The following is a 24,323-nucleotide window of genomic DNA, read 5'->3' on the forward strand; positions in this document are numbered from 1 at the left end:
CCGGGAGAACGAAGAGGGCAGGAAGAGCTTTGCCTACATCCTGCTGGGGAAAGGGGAGCAAATGAACTGCACGAACCTAAGAAACGAATCACACAGATAGAAATGATAACTCCACATTGTATACTTTTCACGAAACAAGTATCTTTAACAGAAGTACTTGCTGGAACTCCTCCACCTCGGCATGACTAGTGCGGGAAACTCTTAAAGGGCAGACGTCGATGGGTTCTGCAATCACCTATAGTCTCACCTTTAACCTTCCCAAAACAAGACTATTGGGAGTAGAAATTATGACCCCCTCCCACCTTCCTTCCTCCCAGTTTAGTATCCCAAACTTATTCCCTTAACCAAAGATTCAACGTCCCCATGTATGATCTCGGCAACTACATTCTCCAGCTTGGGGGATCTCCAGTAGCCCCTTGCAAATTCAGCGGAAAACTGTCTTTACACTCAGACATCTTTATGAGCTACCTTCCCATGAAGAGAATTATGCTCACTTCCCAGTTCACTCAACGTGAATTTAAGGAGTCTTTATATCCTGCCTCAAGTAGGTTTTTCAAGTTTATAAAATAACCTGTCTACCGAAACATTGTCATTGTACTTTATCTTCAGTTGCCTGCTAATGCTGTATGTCTATTTAGAATAATCCTATTGTGCCGGGTGCAGTGGCTCACACCTGTAATCCCAGCACTTTGGGAGGCCGAGGCAGGTGCATCACCTGAGGTCAGGAGTTTGAGACTAGCCTGGACAACATGGGGAAACCCCCCCCAAAAAAAAAAAAAAAAAAAAAATCCTGTTGTACTAAGCCAAGTTAGGTTTAAGTGACATGTTTCTTCTGTCTACCTTGCTTACTCCTCCACTGTTCAGTAAATAATAATTGTTCAGGTACCTTGCTGTCATCTATCCACTCAGTTCTGGCCAGATAACACAAATGCACTAGCTTGACCCAAGGCCAATTTAAATATTCTTCTTTCCTCTGCTGGAGACCTGTTCCTTTTCCAGTGATCTCTGACTAGGTAAATGGCACCATCACCAACTGAGTATGATTCTGAATTTCCTTTCTCTCAACTCGCATCCAAATAGACACCACTTCTTCTGTTCATCCACTACACTCTAACCCGTTACCGCTAACTTAGTTAAGGCTACTGTCACCAATTCCCTGGATTATTTCAATAGCTCTCTTAGTCACTGTCTTCATTCTTGCCCCATATTAAGCTTCCCATTGCAGCCAGGGTAATATTTCTAAATTGCAAATATGGCCATTGCACTCTAATCCTTATAATTATTCCATTTCTCTATTGGTCTTTAAAATTTTATTTTAAACCTATGTTTATGAAAATGTCAAACATACATAGAAGTAAACTCCTCTGTACTCATCATCCAGCTACAATAGCTATAGACATTTTATCAATCTTATTTCATCTCTTCTATCCATCCCTCAGGAGTGTTTTTTTTTTTTAAATCTCAATCATGTCATTAAAAAAAAAAAATACCTAACAAAAATAAAAACAAATAAATAAATAAATACCTAAGTATATATCTCTCACAGAAAAGTACATAACATAATACTAACATTATACCCTAAAATGTAACCATTTGGCCAGGTACAGTGGCTCACACCTGTAATCCCAGCACAAGGTGGAGGATCACTTGAGGCTAGGAGTTTGAGGTCAGTCTGGGCAACATAGTGAGGCCCCATCTCTACAAAAAAAAATAAAAAATTAGCTGGGCAAGGTGACATGTAGTCCCAGCTACTCGGGAGGCTGAGTGGGAAGATCACTTGAGCCCAGGAGTCCAAGGCTGCAGTGAGCTATGATTGCACTATTTGGTAACAGAAAGAAGATAAGTGGTTGCCTGGGGATAGGAAGGACATAGAAGAGCCAGATAAAGGGATTACAGAGGAACAAGAAGAAACTCTTGGGAGTGATGTATACATTCATTATTTTGATAGTGGTGATGGTTTCACAAGTATATGCATATATCAAAACTTATTGGCTGCGAGTGGTGGCTCATGCCCGTAATCCCAGCACTTTGGGAGGCCAAGGCGGGTGGATCACTTGAGGTCAGGAGTTTGAAACCAGCCTGTCCAACATGGCGAAACCCCGTCTCTATTAAAAATACAAAATTAGCCTGGCATGGTGGTGCATGCCTGTAATCCCAGCTACTCGGGAGGCTGAGGCAGGAGAATTGCTTGAAACTGGGAGGCGAGGCTGGGCACGGTGGCTCATGCCTGTAATCCTAGCACTTTGGGAGGCCAAGGTGGGTGGATCACCTGAGGTCAGGAGTTCAAGACCAGCCTGGCCATCATAGTGAAAACCCATCTTTAGAAAAAAAAAAAATCAAAAAAGAGAAACGAAAAATTTAGAGAGAGAAAAAAAAAAGAACCTGAGAGGTGGAGGTTATAGTGAGCCAAGATCGTGCCACTGCACTCCAGCCTGGGCAACAAGAGCAAAACTCCATCTCAAAAAGAAAAAAAAAAAAAACTTATCAAACTGTACAATTTAACAAATGCAATGTATTATGTGTCTATTCTACCTTAATAAACTGTTAAATGAAAAAAGAAAAAGGTTATTTTTTGTTTTGTTTTGTTTACAGTGGTTTGTTTGAATCAAAATTCAAGCAAGGTCCACACATTGCATTTGGTTGCTGTATGTGCAATGTAGGGTTAACTAAGTAGGCTTGGGATGTATAAACTCCATACATTTCAAAGAAAAGATTGGCCCTTGACTGACTTCGAGGAGATAAACTTTAAGTCCTTGAGACATTCTGCCTGATAAGAATGTCTTTGTATACTTGGGGTTCACAAACCAACTCATCAGGACACCCCAATATTTCCTTATTCTCCAAGTACTTCCTAAACCTTTCTATCAGTCCTCCAAAGAAGAATCTCTAATCCTATATCCCCTCCCTGCTCCCCCAAACTACATCTCCCGGTCTTGCTGCTTGCCTTTGATTTTCCTAAGAGAAGATCTCAGATTTTAGTCACTGTTTCCCAAATTTTAAAACTACAATCCCTTTACCCTCCATTCTGGAAGGATACTTTCTTTCTTTCTTTTTCTTTTTTTTTTTTTTTTTTTTTGAGACCAAATCTTACTCTGTTGCCCAGGCTATAGTGCAGTGGCACAATTTGGCTCACTGCAACCTCTGCCTCCTGGGTTCATGTGATTCTCCTGCCTCAGCCTCCCGAGTAGCTGGGATTACAGGCACATGCCACCACGCCCAGCTAATTTTATGTATTTTTAGTAGAGACAGTGTTTCACCATGTTAGCTGGGATAGTCTCGATCTCTTAACTTTGTGATTCACACATCTCAGCCTCCAAAGTGCTGGGATTACAGGCGTGAGCCACGGCACCTGGCCTTTGGAAGGATATTTTCACTGGTTATAGAATTCTGGGCCAATAGTTATTTTCTTTCAGTACTTGAAAAATGTTGTGCCGTTTCTCTCTGACCTACATAGTTTCAGAGAGAAATTTGTTGTCATTCAAATTGTTTTCCCACTAAAGGTAATGTGCTACTCCTCTTTGGCTACTTTCAAGATGGTTTTCTCTGTCTGAGTTTTCAAAAATTCACCTATGATGTGTCTTGTAAATTTCATTGGGCTTATCTTGTTTAGAATTTGCTTAGCTTCTTGAATCTCTAGGCTTGTGATTTTTGCCAAATATAGACAGTTTCAACCCATTACTTCTTTGAATACTTTTCCAGCCAACCCCTCTCTCCCCTTCTGGGAGGTAAAGGAACTTGTTCTTGCAGCATACTGTGATTTGGAAGCCAGGAGCAGAGAGGCAACACTGTTCTTACTGCTCAAGAAAGTCTGAAATAAAAATTGTTAGTGACTTTTGCATCACTTTGTGGGTGTTCGTGTGCATTTACATATGAACCTGAATGAATCTTGCCCTTTAAATTTTAGAATAAGTATATGCCTTAATTCCACAACTGTGTCATTACTTCCAAGTCAGACTATGAGTCATAGTATTTTATATCCATATTCCATCTTTTACTAGAGAATATTATTACCTTAATCACTTAATTCACCAGAATCGGTCTTAGGTAACTTTTGACTCTTTAAAATAAATCGAATTTATTCTTAAAGGGCATATTTATTATGATAAGTGATACAGGAAAGAATATGTCAGCTTCCAAAATTAATTATAAAAGAGGAATCCTAAAAAGGTGCTGAGATATCATGATAGTCTTCAGCTGCTAAATAGCTTCCCAAGGTGACTCCTTTGAAGGTGCTAATATTCATGAATATTTTAGTTGGACACATTTGCTATTAAAAATTAGTCTGGGCCAGGCACAGTTGCTCATGTCTGTAGTCCCAGCACTCTGGGAGGCAAAGGTGGGTGGGTCACTTGAGCCCTGGAGTTCCAGACCAGCCTGGGCAGCATGGCAAAAACTGGTCTCTACAAAAAATATAAAAATTAGCCAGGCATGGTGGCATGCATCTGTAGTCCCAGCTACTTGGGAGATGGAAGTGGGAGGATCACTGAAGCCAGGAGGTCGAGGCTTCAGTGAGCTGTGATTGCACCAGCGCACTCCAGGCAGAGTGACAGAGCAAGACCCTGTCTCAAATAAAATGAAATAGAATGTAAAAATTAGTCTGTTTGCTTTATGTTCATTATGTGTGTGTGTCTGTTTGTGACTTTTGAAGTTTCCTGGAGAGGGAGGGAAGGAGTATTTAACTTCGAACTTTCCAGATATTCTTGATAAATTTACCCCCTTCCCAGATACTCTTGATAAAGTTACCCCCTCCCAGATATTTTTGATGAATTTATTAGGAAATCTGTAGGGATAAGGACTACTAGAAATTCCTGATGTACCTTCTAATGCCATTTTTCTGGGAAACTACCATAGGAGATATATTCATAGATTCATGTAAGTAGAAAACCGTTTCCCAATGTTGGGTACGAGCCCCAACCCCATACATGGGTGCCCTTAGTCCTGGCGGTGATGAAGGATAGAGAAAAGGAAATAAAGACATAGACACAACAGTAAAATGTACAGCATGGGTCCAGCGGACCAACGCAAGCTCGGGAATCCCGTTGGCCCGAGCTCTGGGCTCCAAACACTTTTATTATGTGCATAATCTCATTGATCTTATGGGCATGGCAGGGGAGGGTGAAGGGGTAGATAAGATGGCAGGGGAGCACTTGAGATCCTTCTAAGACATGCTAAACTAGTACTCTGATTTTTTTTTTTTTTAAATATGGAAAGCTTCACTAATTTGTGTGTCATCCTAATCTTCTCTGTATCATTCCAATTTTAGTATATGTGCTGCCGAGGTGAGCACTAGTACTCTGATTTATCACCACTTGTTACCAGGGTGCGGCTACATCAGAAGTATAGCAGATGAGGAGCTACCCAGTCTGACCACACCCAATGCATCCAAGGGCTTTTATCAAGGGGCATAGAGGACATAAAGCAATCAAAATCACTCCATATTCCGAGAACCTAGGCAAAGCCTGAGGCATTCTCTGATCTCTGTCGTGCAAGGCTTTTCTCCTCCTTGCCAGCTCTCATCTGCAAAGACCCTCTAGGATCTTGTGAAGAGAGGTCGTCTCCCTTCTCAGAGACCTTTGCACAAGCCCTCTTTACGAGCCCCTCATGCAGTCTCCACATTGAGAAGGCATTTGTGGGACCAGAGCAGTATTGCCTACTCTGCAACCACCCTGCGGTGTTCCCCTACGTTACTGCATTTTCAGATGGTCTTTACCTTAGGCCTTCTGTTGCTGATTGATTTCTAATTAACTGCACCAATAATACAGTTTAGTTTGGTGTATAAACTTCAGTGTACTCTGAGCCAAGGAAGCTTATAATTATTTAGCTAGAATTAACTTAGGTCTCCCACTGGTCATCTTGACCCACACCCAATTCACATATTGGGATAATCTGGAATACATGAAGGGCTGTCTTATTATCTTGTAAACAGAAAATTGCTTTGGATATTAATTTAACATATCCAAAACTAATAACCATAAAAGGTAAACATTTAGCCCACTGATATAAAGGCTAAGTTCTGGACTTTTAAATCTTCAAGTAAAAATTCCCCCAAAGCCACTCTGTCCTTCGTTAATTGCAAAATAAGTGATTTTTTTTTCATTTTTGAAATAGAAAGCTTGTGTTTTATTTAACTTTACAGAGAGAAATTTTTTTTAAATCTTGAATGGTGACTTTTCCACTTTTTCATATTTGATTTCTTTAAACATCAACAAAAAGGACTTGATCTTACATAGTTACCCTTTATTAATGGCCTACAATGACCAGACACTGTCAGAGATTTTTATTGATTCAATATTTTGTTGTCCTCAAAACAGCCTTTCAAGATACACATCTTTTTCTCTGGTAGAGGAGAAAACTGAGTTTAGAGAGTTCAAGTAACTGCCCAGCGTTACTTGAACACAATTGGAATGGTTCTGCCTTCGAGAAGATAGTCATCTACTTGAAGCAGCACATCAGCATCAACAAGGAGATTACCTATGACTATAAGTTCCCCATCGAAGACATCAAGCTATCCTGCCTCTGTGGCTCCAAGAACTGCTCGGGACCCTCAGGTAGGCCTCGGTGCCAGACTCAAAGGATGTTAGCCACAGCCTGGGGCTCTGGAGCATGGAGCCCATGGCCTGGGGCCCCGTCCCCACCACCTGTCCCCATTTCAGGTGCTGTCCTTTACCCAGTGGCCATGTCAGGGCCTGGTGACCCCACACTACACCCAGGACCCCCTGGTTCCAGCCCCTCAGCAGGAAAGGGCTTCTCTTTCATCCCATGTCTCTCTCATTAAAAAAAAAATGCTCCTCTCAGAATTTCTGTTTAACTCCAGTATCAGCTTCTCTCTCCATATCTCTTCCTCTGTCTTTTCTCTTTCCCGTTGTTACCCACCCTCTTCCCATGAATGCTGCTACATTGTTTTGTCTTCTCTATTTTATTCCTCCTTGTGAGAAAAGATATTTTAACCATTAAAACCACCAACAACAAAACATTCAAGAGGTACAACTACATCAGCATTCATACTCCCTTGTCTCCCCATATTAGGTTCTTTATCTTGAGAACATTAGTAGAACCCCATGTAAAGAGACAGCCTAGGTCTCCAAGAAAAGAGAAATGGGTTATTGCCTACCCCAAGCTTAAGTAATCTCCAAAAAGCTGTTTCAGTAATGTAAGTTTATCAGAGGCCAATATGCTTTTTTTTTTTTTTTTGACATGGAAAGCCCAATAGTTCAATTGAAAGATTCCAGAGGCTCTATTATCAGCTACCACTTTCATTTCACAAGGAACTAGGATATCCTTATTGCCACTACCAATATACACGGAATTTTTTAAAGTCCTGACTTAAAACCTTCCATTCCTCAGAAATACAATCTATGCTCTCTTAAATATGCAGGCCCCAATTTTCATAACAATGTCTGCCAGGATAGGCTGGGTTATGCTGTGATAATAAGTAACTCTAAAAATCATGATTGCTTATACAACCAAGTTTTATTTCATATTCATACAAATTTATTTTGTGTCTGGGTGGTTCTCCAGAGTATTTGCCCTCCCATGTGGTGACTGAGACAGAGACTACTTCAATCTTTTCGCTCTTCCATTTCAACATAAGGTTCCTTCCACAATTGCAATGGCAGAGCAGAAGAGAGATTTGAAAATCATAAACAACTTTTCACTGCCTAAGCCCACAAGGGACTCCTCACTTTTGATCACATTTTATTAGTCATAATAGTCACATGACCCTGCCCACTTGCAAAGGTAGCTGAGAAATATAGTCTTCTGTATGCCTGGAAGAAGAGGAGAATGACATATTGTTGAACATTAGTAATATCTACACAATAACCCGCATTGTCTATGTCTTTTTACATAGGCACAGAAATAGCCTTTGGAAATAGAATTGCTTATTCCAGATGGGTAGCCAGAGGCCATAAAAACTCCCTTGCTGCTTTGGCTTACTGATACAAAATACTTACATTTCTCTAGCTCTTCTCTCCCTCTTTAGTAAGAGGCCACAAGGGGGCATGTGAGGGTGTGTGTGGGGAGCAGAAGGGAGGAGATCTTCAATCATAAAGAAGAAGAAAATAGGGAAAATAAAAGCTTTAGGTTCCCCAACTACCTTGATCTTTGCAATGATCCTAAATCCTATTCAATTTCTTCTTCCCCAAATCCCACCCTCTTTCTGCTCTTCAATAAATAGCTAAGAAAGTTGGAATTGTGAATTCTTCTGAACACAAAGGTAAGACAAATGATTATCACCTAAACAAGCTTAAGTACTTGTTGGAAAAGTACTTACTAGCACTTATGTGATTTTGCCTATCACTATACCACAAAAGTATAAGAGAAAAATAGAGAAGAGTGTTTTGGTTTTTTTTTTTTTAATTACCTATGGCATTAGGGTTCTCCAGAGAAACAGAACCAATAGAATAAATACACATATACAAAGAGATTTAATACAAAAAAATTGGTTCATGCAGTTATGGACGCTGACAAGTCCCAAGATCTGTATTTGGCAAGCTGGAGACTCAGGAGAACTGATGGTATATTTCTAGTCCAAGTCCAAAGGCCTCAGAACCAGGAGTGTCATTATTGTTGTTTCAGTTCAAAAGCCAGGAGGCCCCAAGACTCAGGAAGAGCTGATGTTTCAGTTTAAGTCCAAAAGCAGGAAACAGCCAACGTCCCAGTTCAAAGCCAGTCAGACAGAGAGAATCCTCTCCACTCAGCTTTTTCGTTCTATTTTGGCCTTCAACTATTTGGATAAGGCCTACCCACGTGGGGAGGATAGTCTGCTTTACTCAGTCTACCCATTCAAATGTTAATCTTATCCAGAAACACCTTCACAGATACACCCAGAAATAATGTTTTACCACCTACTTGGGCAACCCTTAACCCAGTCAAGTTGACACGTAAAATTAACTCTCATGACAACTAACTAAAACTTTGGAAATACAAGTCGCCTCTAAGTTGGGAGGATACCTTCTTATACTGTTCATTACAGGAGAGGACTGTAAGGAAAAATTACTTGTAACGCATTATCTAGAGTGAGAGGTTGCCTATTTTTTACTCTACTCCATTTCTCATTAACTGTTTTTAGTGTAGCTTCAGAAAGTTTTGAATAAAAATTAGCCAGCACATAAATGTGTTGGTTGGTAATTCTAATTACCTGCCTTCAGCTATGGCTGTGTATCTGATTGCTGCCAGATGTTAACACTTGCCAGCTGATATCAACATGATACCTACTATGGTCTGAAGGTTTGTGTCCCTAGCCCCTTAAATTAATATACTGAAACCTCATCACCAGTGTGATGTATTAGGGTGTGGGATCTTTGGGAGATAATTAGGTCATGAGGGCTTTGCAGCCATGGATCAGATTGATGCCTTTATAAAAGAAGCACTATTCCACCTGATTTTGGTAAGAAAAAGAAAAAAAAAAAAAAGGAACCAATAGGAACCAGGTGTTTTAATGTGTGCCTGTCACTGCAGCTACTTGGGAGGCTGAGGTGGGAGGCTCACTTGAGCCTAGGAGGTTTTTTTGTTTTTTTTTTTTGTTTGTTTGAGACGGACTCTCTGTCGCCAGGCTGGAGTGCAGTGGCACAGTCTCAGCTCACTGCAGTCTCCGCCTCCCGAGTTCAAGCAATTCTCCTGCCTCAGCCTCCCAAGTAACTGGGACTCAGGCGGACGCCACCATGCCCAGCTAATTTTTATATTTTTTTAGTAGAGATGGGGTTTCACCATGTTGGCCAGGATGATCTCCATCTCTTGACCTCGTGATCCACCTGCCTCGGCCTCCCAAAGTGCTGGGATTACAGGTGTGAGCCACCGCGCCTGGCCATGAGCCTAGGAGTTTGAGGTCAGCCTGGGCAACATAGTAAAACCCTGTCTGTATAATAAAAATGGAGGTACTAATAAAAAAGGCACCCTTCTACCATGTGAGGAGACAGCTAGAAGGCAGTATCTATGAACCAAAAAGCAGGCTCTCAATAGGCATTGAATCTGCCAATACCTTCAACCTGGACTTCCCAGCCTTCAGAACTATGAGAAATTTCTGTTTTTTATAAGCTGCCCTGGGTAAGGTATTTTGAACTACTATAGTCTGAATTACTATAGACTTAGACAATACCTGTACATGGTAAGTAATTGAAATGGACTGTAATTTACGTGTTTTTTGACCTTTTCAGGTTTAATTTCAGAAAAAGAAAATCTGAAATATCTGAAATGGTACATTTTGGTGGTTTTTTTTTTTTTTTTTTTTTGAGGGAGTTTCAGTCTGTCACCCAGGCTGGAGTGCAGTGGCACCATATTGGCTCACTGCAACCTCCACCCCTGGGTTCAAGCGATTCTCCTGCCTCAGCCTTCCGATTAGTTGGGATTATAGGCGCCTGCCTTACAACCAGCTAATTTTTGTATTCTTCGCAGAGACAGGGCTTTGCCATGTTGGCCAGGCTGGTCTCGAACTCCTGACCTCAGGTGATCCACTGGCTTCAGCCTCCCAAAATGCCTGGCCTGAAGTGGTACATTTTGAAAGTTTTTTTTTTTTTTTTTTTTTTTTTTTTGAGAAAAGGAAAATATATATTAATATTATGGGAGATTATATTTTCCTTAAATGACTGCAATATCTCTACTATCTCTCATTCCATATGTTCTTCTTATAATGTGACTAACACTCCTCCTATTGACTGTCCCTTTTACTTAAATGTGGCGTTTTTATAGCTGATTCAACAAATAGAGTACAGTGGAAGTGACACTGTACTAACCTCTGAGATTAGGTCACAAAAGTCAATGCAAGCTAGCCTGAGTCTGAGTGCAGTGTTGCTTATACCTAATTGCTCACAACCACTTTACAGATTTCTTTGTTCCTTCTCCACTCCCACTGCTTCACTTGGCTAAACTAAAAAGAGACAGAAAGAAAAATGTCAGTGCAGCTTCTGCCTTGTCCTCTTGGGACTCTTGTCTCTCTTGGAATGCTCACTTTTGGAACATAGCTGCCAGGCTGTGAGGAAGCCCAACAGCCACATGGAGAGGCCACATATAGATGTTCCAGATGAGTTCCCAGTCAACAGCAACTGCTAGACATGTGAGTGAACAGGCCTTCAGATCCCAGACCTAGGCAACAACTCTGAGCTACACCAGCAGACAGTATGCATACTACTACAGACGTTTAATATATATTTAAATTGTGTCCAATCTTTTGACTCATCCTTTAAAAAAACTTACACAGCACACAACTGTAAAAATTGTGCCACTCTATTCCTGTACTTAGTCCTTTACTTTTTAGAGGCAATCCTTCCTCAAGCCTGAGACTCATGGTGACCTCAGCCAATTAGGTTATTTCTTGATTCTACTAACCACATACCCTAACATCAATTGAGGGGGTGTAGAGAATTTAGTGATATCTTTTCAGAATGAAACCATGAGAGCGGTTTCTTGCTTTCTCCATTCTTTACACCTGCAAAACTGATTCTTTTCTGTACCTTTATCCCAACTCTTACTAGTTTTGAATACAGGATGGAGGATGAAGGTGGGTAAAGGGGTATTTTTGTAACTGTTATCAAACAACTCTATTTATAGACATTCTTCAACCCTTCCTAAATGAGTGTGCTGGATGTGGAGAATTATTATTTTGTTTTCTAATGACTATAATGTAAGGTGTTTCAACTTGAAAACTATGTTTGGACTCCTGGAACTAATATTAACTGCTGGAAATGGCGTTCTTGGGGGCAAAATACAATTAGTGTAATTAGTAATTTTCTGTCTTTTTCTCTCTCTTTTGGTCTCCAAAATGTTTAAAATAATTCTCCCTGCCGGCACGGTGGCTCACGCTTGCAATCCCAGCACTTTGGGAGCCGAGGCGGGTGGATCATCTGAGGTCAGGAGTTCGAGACCAGCCTGGCCAACATGGTGAAACCCGGTCTCCATTAAAAAAAAAAAAAAAAAAGAAATTCTCCCATAGATTACTATGTGAAGGTATTGTGAGAATCCAAATATGTGCAAGATTTGGATTTTTACCCTTTCAAGAGTAGATAAGGTTACCAGTGAAAAGGAAATAGCCATATTGTAGCAGGATCATCCTTGAGGCAACCAAGGAGTAACTGTAATTTTAATCAATTGTTGAGTTATTGCCCTCAGTCTCAGTCCCATAACCAACATATCAAAGCCTTCTACCATGTACCTCACTTATTAAGAATAAGCCCGTTTCCATAAAGTCGACCACACATAGTTTCTTCTCTTTACCCCAGATCCTCTCCCTGCATCCGTACAGTTTCCTCTCCCACTTGGCATCTCTTATTTTAGCATTTCTTCTTACTTTACTAACCCAGCTTCCCAACGTTTTCTGTTCCTGAATCCAGTAGCCCAGGTTATACTGTGTACATTTTAGAAATGATACTCAATATAAAGGCCAGGAAACCATGCACGGGGGTCCTATATTTCATTTTTCTTAAATGCTTCCGCTACACCCAAGGCCTGACGGAGGGGCCAGGAGACAGCCGGCAGCCCCTGCTGACGAGATACAGAGGAGTAACGACAGTTAACAGTAAATGAAGCGCAGTCGCGGGAGATGTAGCAAGCGTGTCCACGACAGCCAGTCACCAGCCCTGCGCTCCTCCCACGCCTCCAGCGAAGACAGTCACGCTCCGCGGGACCAAGATGGCGCCCTCCCCGCGGAGGCCTGGGCGCTAGGGGCGGGGCCGCGCGTGCCACGTGACCATCCTCGCCAGCCGCTCGCCCCCGGCTGCCCTAGGTGCGCACTGGGAGTCTGGTTGCCGCGCAGACCGTGCCGTTGCCCCACTGGGGGCGTCTTCCCTCATCCCCGCCCGGCTGTCAAGCTCTTTCCCAGCTGCCAAGGGCCCTAGGGGGGCTGGGAAAGGGGGCGCCCGGCCATGCAGAGGCAAAAAGGTGCTGCAGAACGGGTTCCCCGCTGCCACTGCTGAGGCAGGAGGTCGGAGCCCCCAGTGAGGGGCTGGGAAGCAGGACCCAGCACGGGCGTCTGGGCGGGCGGCCGGAAGCGCAGGGCCAGGCTGCTGGGGACACTTGGCTTTCTGCCCAAGCCATGGGCACTGTCGGGTACTCGGGGGTCCCCGCGTGGCTCTGGCCACTCGGCGTGGGCATTTCGTTGGCTTCACATCGCCATTCAGCCCCGAAGCCAGCAGGACTGAAAAATAGCTTCTGCCAAACGTTCTCCTCCCGCTAAGGAGAGGGACCAAAGTGCGTCCGCCCGAGGGGACTGGAGAGGGATGCCCTAGCCTTCGGGGCGCGGAGTAGCCGCGGTTGAAGGAGGCGGCGGGGAACTGGGAGCGCGCTCCTTGACCATCGAATGTCTCCTTCTGTATTTCCATTCCTGCGGAGTGGGCTGGGCCACGCTGACCACCCTGGAGGAGGGACGGACGACGCTCGGCGGGCTCTGACCGTGCCTCCTTTATGTGGTTGCTGACGGGGATCCAGGAGGGAGTGGGCATGGGGCGCAGCCGCGCCTCCCTCCTTCCCCGCCTCCCGGGCGCCGGGGTTGGCGATGTGGAGACGTGAGGGGACCCGTCGGCTGCCCCGGCTCCTCCAGGACTCCGCCAGGCGCCCGCGCGTCCCTCCTCTCCCAGTGGTGGAGAGGCTCCGCGCGGGGCTCCGAGGCGGGCGGTGCGCGGAGCCGGAGCCCCAGCCTAGCCATGGGACATAACGGGAGCTGGATCTCTCGAAACGCCAGCGAGCCGCGCAACGCGTCTGGCGCGGAGACTGCTGGCGTGAACCGCACCGCGCTCGGGGAGTTCGGCGAGGCGCAGCTGTACCGACAGTTCACCACCACCGTGCAGGTCGTCATCTTCATAGGCTCGCTGCTCGGTAAGCCTCCCGCGGGGCGCCTCCGGCCCGGGCCTCCCAGAGGGCACAGGCTCGGAGAGCCGGGAGCGGGTTGCCCAGCCGCCGTGGGTTTCGGGTGCTTAGCAAAGTGCGGAGAGTTGAAGGAGGGTTAAGGATCCCGGGTAGCTGCAATGAAGTTAAGCAGGGACGGTGGACTCCAGACCCCACGCGGGAGCAGAAGAGTTCTAATAGGGCATTCTCGTGGCCCGAGGATGGAGCGGGATCCAGCGGGTATCCCCTTCCTCAGATAGTCCTGGCGGAAGGCTCCTGGGTGCCCGACTGGCTTCAGCTCTTGTTTACCAATAGCGAGGAACAAAGATTCTGTGGGAATTTGTTAATGATGATTGAAAGGAATGTCACCCATTCCGTTAAAGATGTTTTGGGATTCTATTTTTCCATATATATATGGAAATAATAATGTGTGTGTGTGTGTGTGTGTGTGTGTGTATGTGTATATATAATTATTTTGAAAGAGCCTTATTTTGTGCGTGCTTTATGGCTTGCTTCTTCGCAACACTGACCTGCTGGTAAACAACCCTCTGAAGTTAAACTGTATGTCGTCTGTAGATGTTTTTAAAACAACAAAAGAAAGCCCACTCTACTTCCCCATCTATGTGTTGTTTAAGGTACAGAATAAAGGTAGGATAACCCAGATTTTTAGGTATATTTGTTCAGAGAAGAAAAGATCAACGAATTGAAATGAGTGGCTAGTAAAATACTAGCCTACTAGTATGAGAATTACCTGTACTTGTCACTACTCTTAAATTATAGTAGGGTTTTTTTTTTTTTTTTGAGATGGGTCACTCTCTGTTGCGGGGCTGGAGTGCAGTGACGCGATCCCGGCTCACTGCAACTTCTGCCTCCTGGTTCAAGCAATTCTCTGCGTCAGTCTCCGGAATAGCTGGGACTACAGGCGCCTGCCACCACATCCGCCTAATATTTTTTTTTTTTGTCTTTTTAGTAGAGACGGGGCTTCACCTTCTTGGCCAGGCTGATCTTGAACTCCTGACCTCGTGATCCACCCGCCTTGGCCTCCCAACGTGCTGGGATTATAGGCGTGAGCCACGGCGTCCGACGATCGTAGTCTTTATTGCTCATCTTCAAATGTTAAATAATACAAGCAACATTCATTTCTATTGAGGTCTATTGAACATGTTGCATACCACTTGGAAATATGTGGCTTCCTTTCCTGTGTCCCCGATGTGGCAATAAAGATGTGATGTTATTGTCAAGAACAGTCTTAAAGTTTCAAAGTAGGAATAGGTTACTTTTTGTAGACACTTGTGAATTTCTATGGAATCCATGAAACTGACATTTAATAGACTATTTTAAGAAGAATTTGAAAAGTTTGGAATTTCCCTTCATAGTTGCTTTAATTGTCATCATTCCATTCTACTCCATCATAGTATTTCTCTTCCCTTTTTTTTATCACAAGGACATTTTCAGGAGTAGATATTAGTATGCTATATGGGGGGGGAGGGCGGTGTTAGTGTGCATGTGTGTGTTTTAAGTTGTGTTTTTATGACTGGAATGTTAAATGCACATTAGCAAAGCAAAAGCCTATGTTCAAAATACCTTCAGTATTCATGATGCATTCTAGATTATTGGGAGTTAAATTCTGAATATTGTCACCCTTAAAGTGTGGGTTATTGGAGAGGTAGTAGAAGTGACTATATTTTTATTTCTGCAGATTTCCCCCCAATATACACATACATACATACATTCATATACATACACACATATATATTTTTTCCCATGAATAGCTTTAACTCTGAAGAAAGACAGTGTTGGGAGGAAAAATTCTCCTGAGAAATTTTCCCATGGTTTGATTTGATTCTTTTTTTTTTTGTAAAGATGGGGTTTCACCCTGATGGCCAGGCTGGTCTTGAACCCCTGACCCCAGGTGATCCACCCACCTCGGCCTCCCAAAGTGCTAGGATTACAGGCGTGAGCCATCGTGCCTGTCTGATTTGATTCTAAAAATTTGAGTACGATTGAAATAGAAGGCAGAACATGTATGTAAAAGACATAACAAATAGTGGACATTTAATGAATGTTATTCCTGTTGCCCATGTCCTTTCCATTTCTGTAGCTTGCATTGGATTCAGGAATTTCCAGGTAAATCTGCCCTTATTTTAGTTTTTCTCCACATAGCACTTGCGAGTGGCATGCAAAACCTGCTTTAGTAGATGTCTCCAAAGGACAAACTGATTTCCCCTTGATCTTTGGTGCCTGACTTGAGTTAGAGAGTCTTTTATTACTCCTTGCACATTACACAGACCTTCCTAAAAGAGAATTCTACTTACTCCTTTCTATATGCAGAAAAAACATAAATATGGACAGTATTTCTGGTTTCCTTAAAAGTTCAGCTAGGCTAGGCATGGTGATTCACGCCTGTAATCCCAACACTTTGGGAGGCCAAGTGGGGCGGATCACTTGAGGTCTGGACTTCAAGACCATCCTGGACAATATGATGAAACCCTGTCTCTACTGAAAATACCAAACTTAGCTGGATGTGGTGGCATGTACCTGTAACCCCAGCTCCTCAGGAGGCTGAGGCAGGAGAATCACTAGAACCTGGGAGACATAGGTTGCAGTGAGCCAAGACTGCCGCTGCACTACAGCCTGGGCAACAGAGTGAGACCCTATCTCCAAAAAAAAAAAAAAAAAAAAAAAAGTTCGGCTGAATCCCAACATTGCCCTGTATCCTTGTTACTTACTGGTATTCTTGATTCATTGTTCTCTAAGGACTTGTCGCGTTCAATTACACCTATGTATATTAGGATTCTAATAATATCTGTTGAGGCTCAGAGCTTAAGTTTCAAAGCCATGTGCAATCAGATGCAAGGCAAGTAAACTTGGGAAGCACATCTAATAAAGCCTTGAAATAGAGAAAAATCACAGACTAGATAAAAGAAAAGGAATCTTTATGATTGAAAAGTAAATTGTTGGAGGATGGAATAGGACCTGGAATAAACAACTAATTAAGTAACTGATTTAGTATACTTATTTCTTCTGCCCCAAACATAGACAAATGAGTTTTTCTTTTATTTTTTTCTCTTTAAGCAAATTGAAATATAGTTTTTATATTCTCTAGACTTCTTTTTACTGGGATTTCCAGAGGCCCATTATTATGTGAAAATAATTCATTTGTACTACTAGTGTCTTGCAGCTCTTTTGGAAACTATTTTAGTGTCCTGTATTAGGAAAAATCCCTAAGAACTTGGAATAACTTTTGACTTAATCTGTAAAGAAGATAATTAAGGCCGGGCGCGGTGGCTCAAGCCTGTAATCCCAGCGCTTTGGGAGGCCGAGGCGGGTGGATCACGAGGTCAAGAGATCGAGACCATCCTGGTCAACATGGTGAAACCCTGTCTCTACTAAAAATACAAAAAATTAACTGGGCATGGTGGCGCATGCCTGTAATCCCAGCTACTCAGGAGGCTGAGGCAGGAGAATTGCCTGAACCCAGGAGGCGGAGGTTGCGGTGAGCCGAGATCGCGCCATTGCGCTCCAGCCTGGGTAACATGAGTGAAACTCCGTCTCAAAAAAAAAAAAAAAAAAAAAGAAGATAATTAAAAAAAAGAACTTGGAATAATTGTAATATTCCAATCAGAAGGAAAATTATTTGCTATGTTGAAAATGAATGCAAGACTTGTACACAATATTATTCAAATATATGCATTTTGGGGGTTTGTGTAAACTGGTGTTTCTCAGCCTTCTTTATATAACGTCTTGGCGTATCTTTAGATATGTTGTAGATACTGAAATAGAGTCAAATAATTTAGATTCCTCTTTAGTGGCACCAATCACTTTTAGTAGTCAAGAGTGTGAAATCAAAACTCTAAAAGACCTGGAATCACTGTTTCTAGTAAATACTTTGGATTGAACTCCTCAGCATTTATCTTTCTCTTTTTCCTCTTCTCCTTAGATTCACAATCTAAGTGCCTAGAGAGTTGGGCTTTTCCCTGGTGCTTTGACTTGAAAAGGATAGGTGGCTATGATCTAGACTATTACCTCTGAGCTCCTCCTACATAGGTTGCCTGTCATCTATGCCAATCATCATTGGAGGCATAAGAGATTTTTATAAATGAATTTGCTTTTATTTAAAGAAATTTAATATGGTGGACAATAACCAACAATTATGTATCCTACACTGCAATTTATTTTTTAATTTATTTTTTTTTTCAAGATGGCATCTTGCTCTGCTGCCCAGGCTGAAGTGCAGTGGCATGATCTCAGCTCACTGCAGCCTCTACCACCTGGGTTCAAGCAATTCTTCCTGCCTCAGCCTCTCAAGTAGCTGGGATTACAGGTGCCCATCACCATGCCCAGCTAATTCTTTTCTTAGTATTTTAAGTAGAGATGGTGTTTCACCATGTTGGCCAGGCTGGCCTTGAACTCCTGACCTCAGGTGATCCACCTGCCTTGGCTTCCCAAAATGCTAGGATTACAGGTGTGAGCCACTGCATCCAGCCATTTAAAAAATTTGTTTTATTACTTTTTAAAATTTTATTTATTTTTTTGAAATGGAGTTTCACTCTGTCACCCAGTCTGGAGTACAATGGTGAAATCTCGGCTCACTGCAACCTCTGCCTCCTGGGTTCAAGCGATTCTCCTGCCTCAGTCTCCTGAGTAGCTGGATTACAGGCACCCACTATCATGTTTGACTAATTTTTGTGTATTTAGTAGAGATAGAGTGTCACTGTATTGGTCAGGCTGGTCTCAAACTCCTGATCTTGTGATACACCTGCCTCGACCTCCCAAAGTGCTGGGATTACAGGTGTGAGCTGCCATGCCTGGCCTTGAAATTTTTAAAATCGAGACATCAGCTTTCCTTTGTCTGACTAGACCACCATACGTATGGTTCTTATAATTTTATTTTTTATTTTTTTTTGAGATGGAGCATTGCTCTGTAGCCAAGCTGGAATGCAGTGGCGCCATCTCGGCTCACTGCAATTTCGGCTCACTGCAACCTCTGCCTCCCGGGTTCAAGCAGTTCTCTACCTCAGCCTCCCGAGTACCTGGGACTATAGGCATGTGCCACCAAGCCCAGGTAATTTTTGTATTTTTTAGTAGAGATGGGATTTCACCATGTTGGTCAGGATGGTCTTGATCTTTTGACCTCATGATCTGCCCGCCTTGGCCTCCCAAAGTGCTGGGATTATAGGCGTGAGCCACTGCACCCAGCCATGGTTCTTATTCTTAAACTATATTCCCTTTCCTTACTGTTATAGACTGAACGTTTATATTCCCCCTCAAATTCATATATTGAAGACCTAGCCTCCAATATCATGTTATTAGGAGGTGGTACCTTTGGGAGGTAATTAGGTTTAGATGAGGTCATGAGGATAGAGTTCTCAAGGTGGGATTAGAAACCTTATAAGAAGGAACCAGAAAGCTTGCCCTCTCTTTTTTTGGAACCATTTGAGGATATGGCAGAAAGCAGCTGTTTGCAAATCAGGAAGAAGGCCCTCCTCAGAACCCGACCATGCTGGCACTTTGATCTCAGACTTCCCAACCTCTAGAACTGAAAGAAATGTCTATTTTTAAAGCTACCCAGACTTTGGTATTTTGTTATAGCAGCTGGAGCAAACTAATACACTTATAAATGGTCTATAATGAGCATGTGAAATTGATGACCCCAAGTAAAGATCCAACTTGCCTGTAGTTTGACTCCATGAGGTGGTTATTGAAGTATTCATTTGAAGGGAAAGGGGGGAAATCTACTTGTTAAATCTGTTCAGTAGATCTGTTGGATAAACACTAGTTTTGGTCATGCTTGTTTATAGTCTTTGAGCAAAATCATATGGGGTACCAGCAAGGTTCATGGTACTTTTTTTTTAAGATGGAGTTTCACCATGTTGGTCAGGCAGGTACTTGTTTGATAGAGAAATATACTAGTGCTTTTGATATTGTTTGAAATTAACCAGATAATAGCTGGATAATTCTTGGAGTTCCTTAGTTGAATGTTTGACTATAATACTAGTTTGTGCTTATACTTTATAATTACTCAGGATAATTTTTAGTTAACTTATAGCCAATAATAAAATATCAATAGCCTTACTTCTACATGTAGTTTCTGTCTTTTGTATGCCTAAAAACCTAGCATACTACATTAAGAATAAAGTGTCTTGGGCCAGTTGCGTGGCTCATGCCTGAGCCACTGAGCCACTGCACCCAGCCGTTTTGTTTCTTTTCTTTTTTCTTTTTGATACAGGGTCTCAAAAAAAAAAAAAAAAAAAGAAAATGAAAACAAAAACAAAACAAAACTAGATGAGTGGTAGTTGCCTAGGGCTCAAGGAATTGAGGGGGAAAAGGCAGTGCTACTACCAAAGGATACGTGGTTTCTTTGTGGGATGATAAAAATGTTCTGAAATTCAATAATAGTGTTTGCACTACTTTGTGAATAGGCTAAAAGCCATTGAGTTGTACACTTTAATTGGATGGATTCTATAGCATATGAATTTTATCTCAGTAAAGCTTTTTTAAATTTTCACCAGAGAATTTTAACTTCCAGGAAGAATTCTACCATGTAGACATCATATAGAAATAAAAGACAATGTGAGGCAATTTGATTCATTACAGTAGGCTGTTAACTATTGATCCTGCCACCTCCTGCCTTCTTAGGTGTCAGTTCAGGATATCTTATTGGTTTTTTTTTTGAGAAGGAGTCTTACTGTATCACCCAGGCTGGAGTACAGTGGTATGGTCCTGGCTCACTGCAACCTCTGCCACCTGGATTCGAGCAACTCTCCTGCTTCAGCCTCCTGAATAACTGGGATTACAGGCACCTGCCACCATGCCTGGCTATTTTTTGTATTTTTTAGTAGAGACGGGGTTTCACCATATTGGCCAGGTTGGTCTCGAATTCCTGACCTCAAGTGATCCACCTGCCCTGGCCTCCCAAAGTGCTTGGATTGCAGGTGTGAGCCACCAGACCCAGCCCTACTTTCCGTTTCTATAAATTTAGCTGTTCCATAGATCTATGTCATACAATATGTGGTCTTTTGTGACTGGCTTTTTGCACTTAGCATAATATTTTCAGGATTTATCTATGTTTTAGCATATATTATCACTATATTTTTTATTGCTGAATAATATTCCATTGTATGGATGTATTACATTTTGTTTATCCATTCATTTGATAGACATTTGGGTTGTTTCTACTTTTTGCCAATTATGAATAATGCTGCTCTGAATATTTACATACAAGTTTTTATGTGACACATGTTTTCAGTTCTCTTGAGAACATACCTAGGAGTGAAATTGCTATATCAAATGGTAACTCTATTCTTTGTAGGAACTGCCAGACAGCTCCAAATATCCCTGGTTCTGTAACAAATATACTTTTGTTTTATTTGGTGGCATTTTGTAGACTAGGAGGAAATTTATCTAAAAATGGGAACTAAGAAACATAACTGTTTTCCTCTGGGGTGTCCAAGACTCAAAGTCTCTTGTCCCTAGAGTACGCCAAAGAGTTTCTGCATATGTCACTTATCTGAATAAGCCATTTAGATTCTGTAGTGACTGGAAACTATTGCGAAAGGTTGTTTTTTCCTTTCCTTTCCTTTTTTTTTTTGAGATAGGGTCTCACTCCTTTACCCAGGCATGAGTACAGTGGTGTGATTACAGCTCACTGCAGCCTCAACCTCTCAGGCTCAGGTGATCCTTCTACCTCCAAGTGACTAGGACTATTAGGCACATGCCACCACACCTGGCTAAATTTTTTTTTTTTTTTTGGTAGAGATGAGGTTTCACCATAGTCCTCAGGCTGGTCTGGAATTCCTGGGCTCAAGTGATCCACCCACCTCAACCTCCCAAAGTGCTGGGATTACAGATGTGAGCCACTTTGCCTAGCCATGAAAAGTTTTATTGTCAGAGGGTTTCCATATTAGCTGAGTTGAAAACTGTTATTAGTCATATAGCACAAAAAGAGGCCTTTTTCCCTAGCTTGGAAGGTAGGAGTGGCCTTAGGCAAAGTTTTGTAGTAAAGATTTATCCTAGGGAAAGCTAAAAAATAAGAAAACTTTATCTTAAAAAAAATCAACTCTCATTTTCAGTGTTTATTACATCTCTTCTCATAAATCTCTTGTTTTCTTGTTGTTCATTTTGGATGCCCAGTGACCTTCTTCTGAGTTGCTGGCTTGTCCTCTCTCTTCCAAAGTTAGCAGTACTGTGTTCTATTCCTTCATGGTGGCTAAATAAATCATATTAAATGCAGATGTTAACAGAGTTCGTGTATTAAAGTATTTTAAAGTAGTGATCTTTAAAGGTACTTTTTTTTTTTTTTAAAAAAAAGAAGTTATCTTAAGCAAAAAGGATGACTTGAACATTTCATATATTTGAGAAAAAGGAGCAAGAAATGGATTGGATGAATCTTTTAGGCATCTTCAAACATATCATATATAGACAAGCATATAGCATGTAAGGCATTTAGAAAAGTTAAAGGTACAGGATTACCTGATGCATAAAGGAGCAGGTGGGTGTCAGATAGATGCTAATATCTTGTTCTTTCTTAATGGCTTTCCTTCTCCCTTTTATTTCTGTTGTAACCAAGTTTTATAGGTTTTATAATTGATGATTTGGCATCCATGAATTGCAGGGCCAAACTAATGGCAAAAATTGCTTACATCTCCTCTGCAATCCAGCTTTTTTGGGCTTATGGAGGTTACATTTTAAACATTGCCTCCAACATCTGTGCTTTGCTTCCTGCCCAATAGGGAGCATCTCCACCTACCTGCTTCCTTCCACTATGGTAATAAAGGCATAATGCCAGTGCCTCCTGTCCCCACCCTCCATGCCTCATGTGTTACAATTTTGTGTGGCATGGTACACTTCTTGGTTCTGGGAAACTGTGAATAACAAACTTCATTCAGTGGCATTTGGTCCTATAAATTAAATCCAGGCACATTTTAAAACGATCTCTTTTGTAATATTAAATCTACGATTTCAGATTGTGGTCTTGGATTACTCATTGTGTCTCCTGACTCTCGCCTATGGCGGATCATTTTCTTGTGTATTTCTAAGGGTTTGATTGTGAGCCCATCTCCTTTTTGTTTTGAAGGATTCTGTGAGGTCTTGGCTGTAGAAGTGGCCTCCGGAATAGTTTCACATTTGCTCTTGCTGGGTATCACAGGGTTATCACTAGTGCAGGACCTTAACAACTTAAAAGGCACATTTCCCTGTCATCTCTCTGAAGTTGAGAATAGGTTTTTTTTTTTTTTTTTTTTTTTTTTTGAGATGCAGTCTTATTCTTGTCTCCCAGGTTGGAGTACAGTGGCAGGATCTCGGCTCACTGCAACCTCCACCTCCTGGGTTCAAGCGATTCTCCAGCCTCAGCCTCTAGAGTAGCTGGGACTACAGGTGCATGCCATCACACCCAGCTAATTTTTTTTTTTTTTTTTTTAAGATGGGGTTTCTCCATGATGGCCAGGCTGGTCTTGAACTCCTGACCTCAGGTGATCCACCCACCTCGGCCTCCCAAAGTGCTAGGATTACAGGCATGAGCCACTGCGCCCAGCCTCATACCCAGCTAATTTTTGTATTTTTAGTAGAGATTGGGTTTCACCACGTTGCCCAGGCTGGTCTCAAACTTCTGACCTTGTGATCAGCCCGCCTTGGCCTCTCAAAGTGTTGGGATTCCAGACGTGAGCCACTGCGCCTGGCTGAGGACAGGTTTTTAGCTCTCTTTCTTCGAGGTGGCTACCCTTTCTGTTTTTTTGTAGGGGTTCCCATTCTGACTTCCTGCTTTAGGTGAGCCCAAGTTCTGGAATTCAGTTTCTCTGTGGGTGGTGATACCTGAAGTTAGTTATGAGGGCCTATTTCCTGGTCTGAAAATCACCATTAAATGCAAGTGCTGCGATCTCCCTTTGTTTCATGCAACTGAGAGTTTCCTTTTATTTCTTGCAAGCTCAGTTATGAATTTAAAGATACATTTTGTTATACACAGCACTTTTAGGTGTTCCATAGCATTGTTCTAAGTTTGTAAAGTGTTGGAATATTAATGTTATACAAAATTGAGTTGGATATGAAGAAAAGAACCCGAGTCTTTTGAGGGTGTCTGGAAGGAGTAAAGCATTTTGAGGTGCAGTGAGAGTTTTGGAAGGAAGAACGTATAAGCCCCTTTGTTTTTGTCCCATAAGGATCTGTTTTTGATATATAAGACTTCAATTAATTATGTTGAATGGATATACAAAATTTGTGTTTCTGTTATTTTACTCATAAAATGCTAAAGTATTTCTATTTCATTTTCATCCCATAGTTCCTGGGTATCTGAAAATGTATCCTCTGTATCAAATGCAGAATGCAAAATTTAGGAGTGAGGGGATGAGGAGGGGAGCACACTTGAGATATTAGCCAAAAAAGTTTTAAACTGAATTTTAGTCATTGTACCTGAATTAGTGCTGTGTCTATTGTATAACCAACTGTCTCCAGGACTCTTGCTCCTAGGCTTTGATCAATTAGTAATTGTAGAACTTAATTCATTATATAATTTTGAT

General features: G+C 42.0%; 1 protein-coding gene and 1 pseudogene across 1 annotated transcript in view; one reads left to right on the forward strand and one right to left on the reverse strand.

Moving 5' to 3' along the window:
* Positions 1 to 5,197: 5,197 nt before the first annotated feature.
* LOC116538822 lies at positions 5,198 to 5,287 on the reverse strand (annotated as a pseudogene).
* A 7,420-nt stretch (positions 5,288 to 12,707) lies between these two features.
* GPR176 (G protein-coupled receptor 176) overlaps positions 12,708 to 24,323 on the forward strand; it is a 116,979-nt gene continuing 105,363 nt past the window's right edge. The window contains exon 1 of the mRNA XM_032261192.1: positions 12,708 to 13,803. Within this exon, the coding sequence (XP_032117083.1) occupies positions 13,632 to 13,803 (172 nt within the window). The 5' untranslated portion in view covers positions 12,708 to 13,631. The remainder of the gene's footprint in view (positions 13,804 to 24,323) is intronic.

The sequence above is a fragment of the Sapajus apella genome, unplaced genomic scaffold (genome assembly GCF_009761245.1).
Source record: "Sapajus apella isolate SASKATOON/1434 unplaced genomic scaffold, GSC_monkey_1.0 scaffold122, whole genome shotgun sequence".
Taxonomy (NCBI): Eukaryota; Metazoa; Chordata; class Mammalia; order Primates; family Cebidae; genus Sapajus; species Sapajus apella.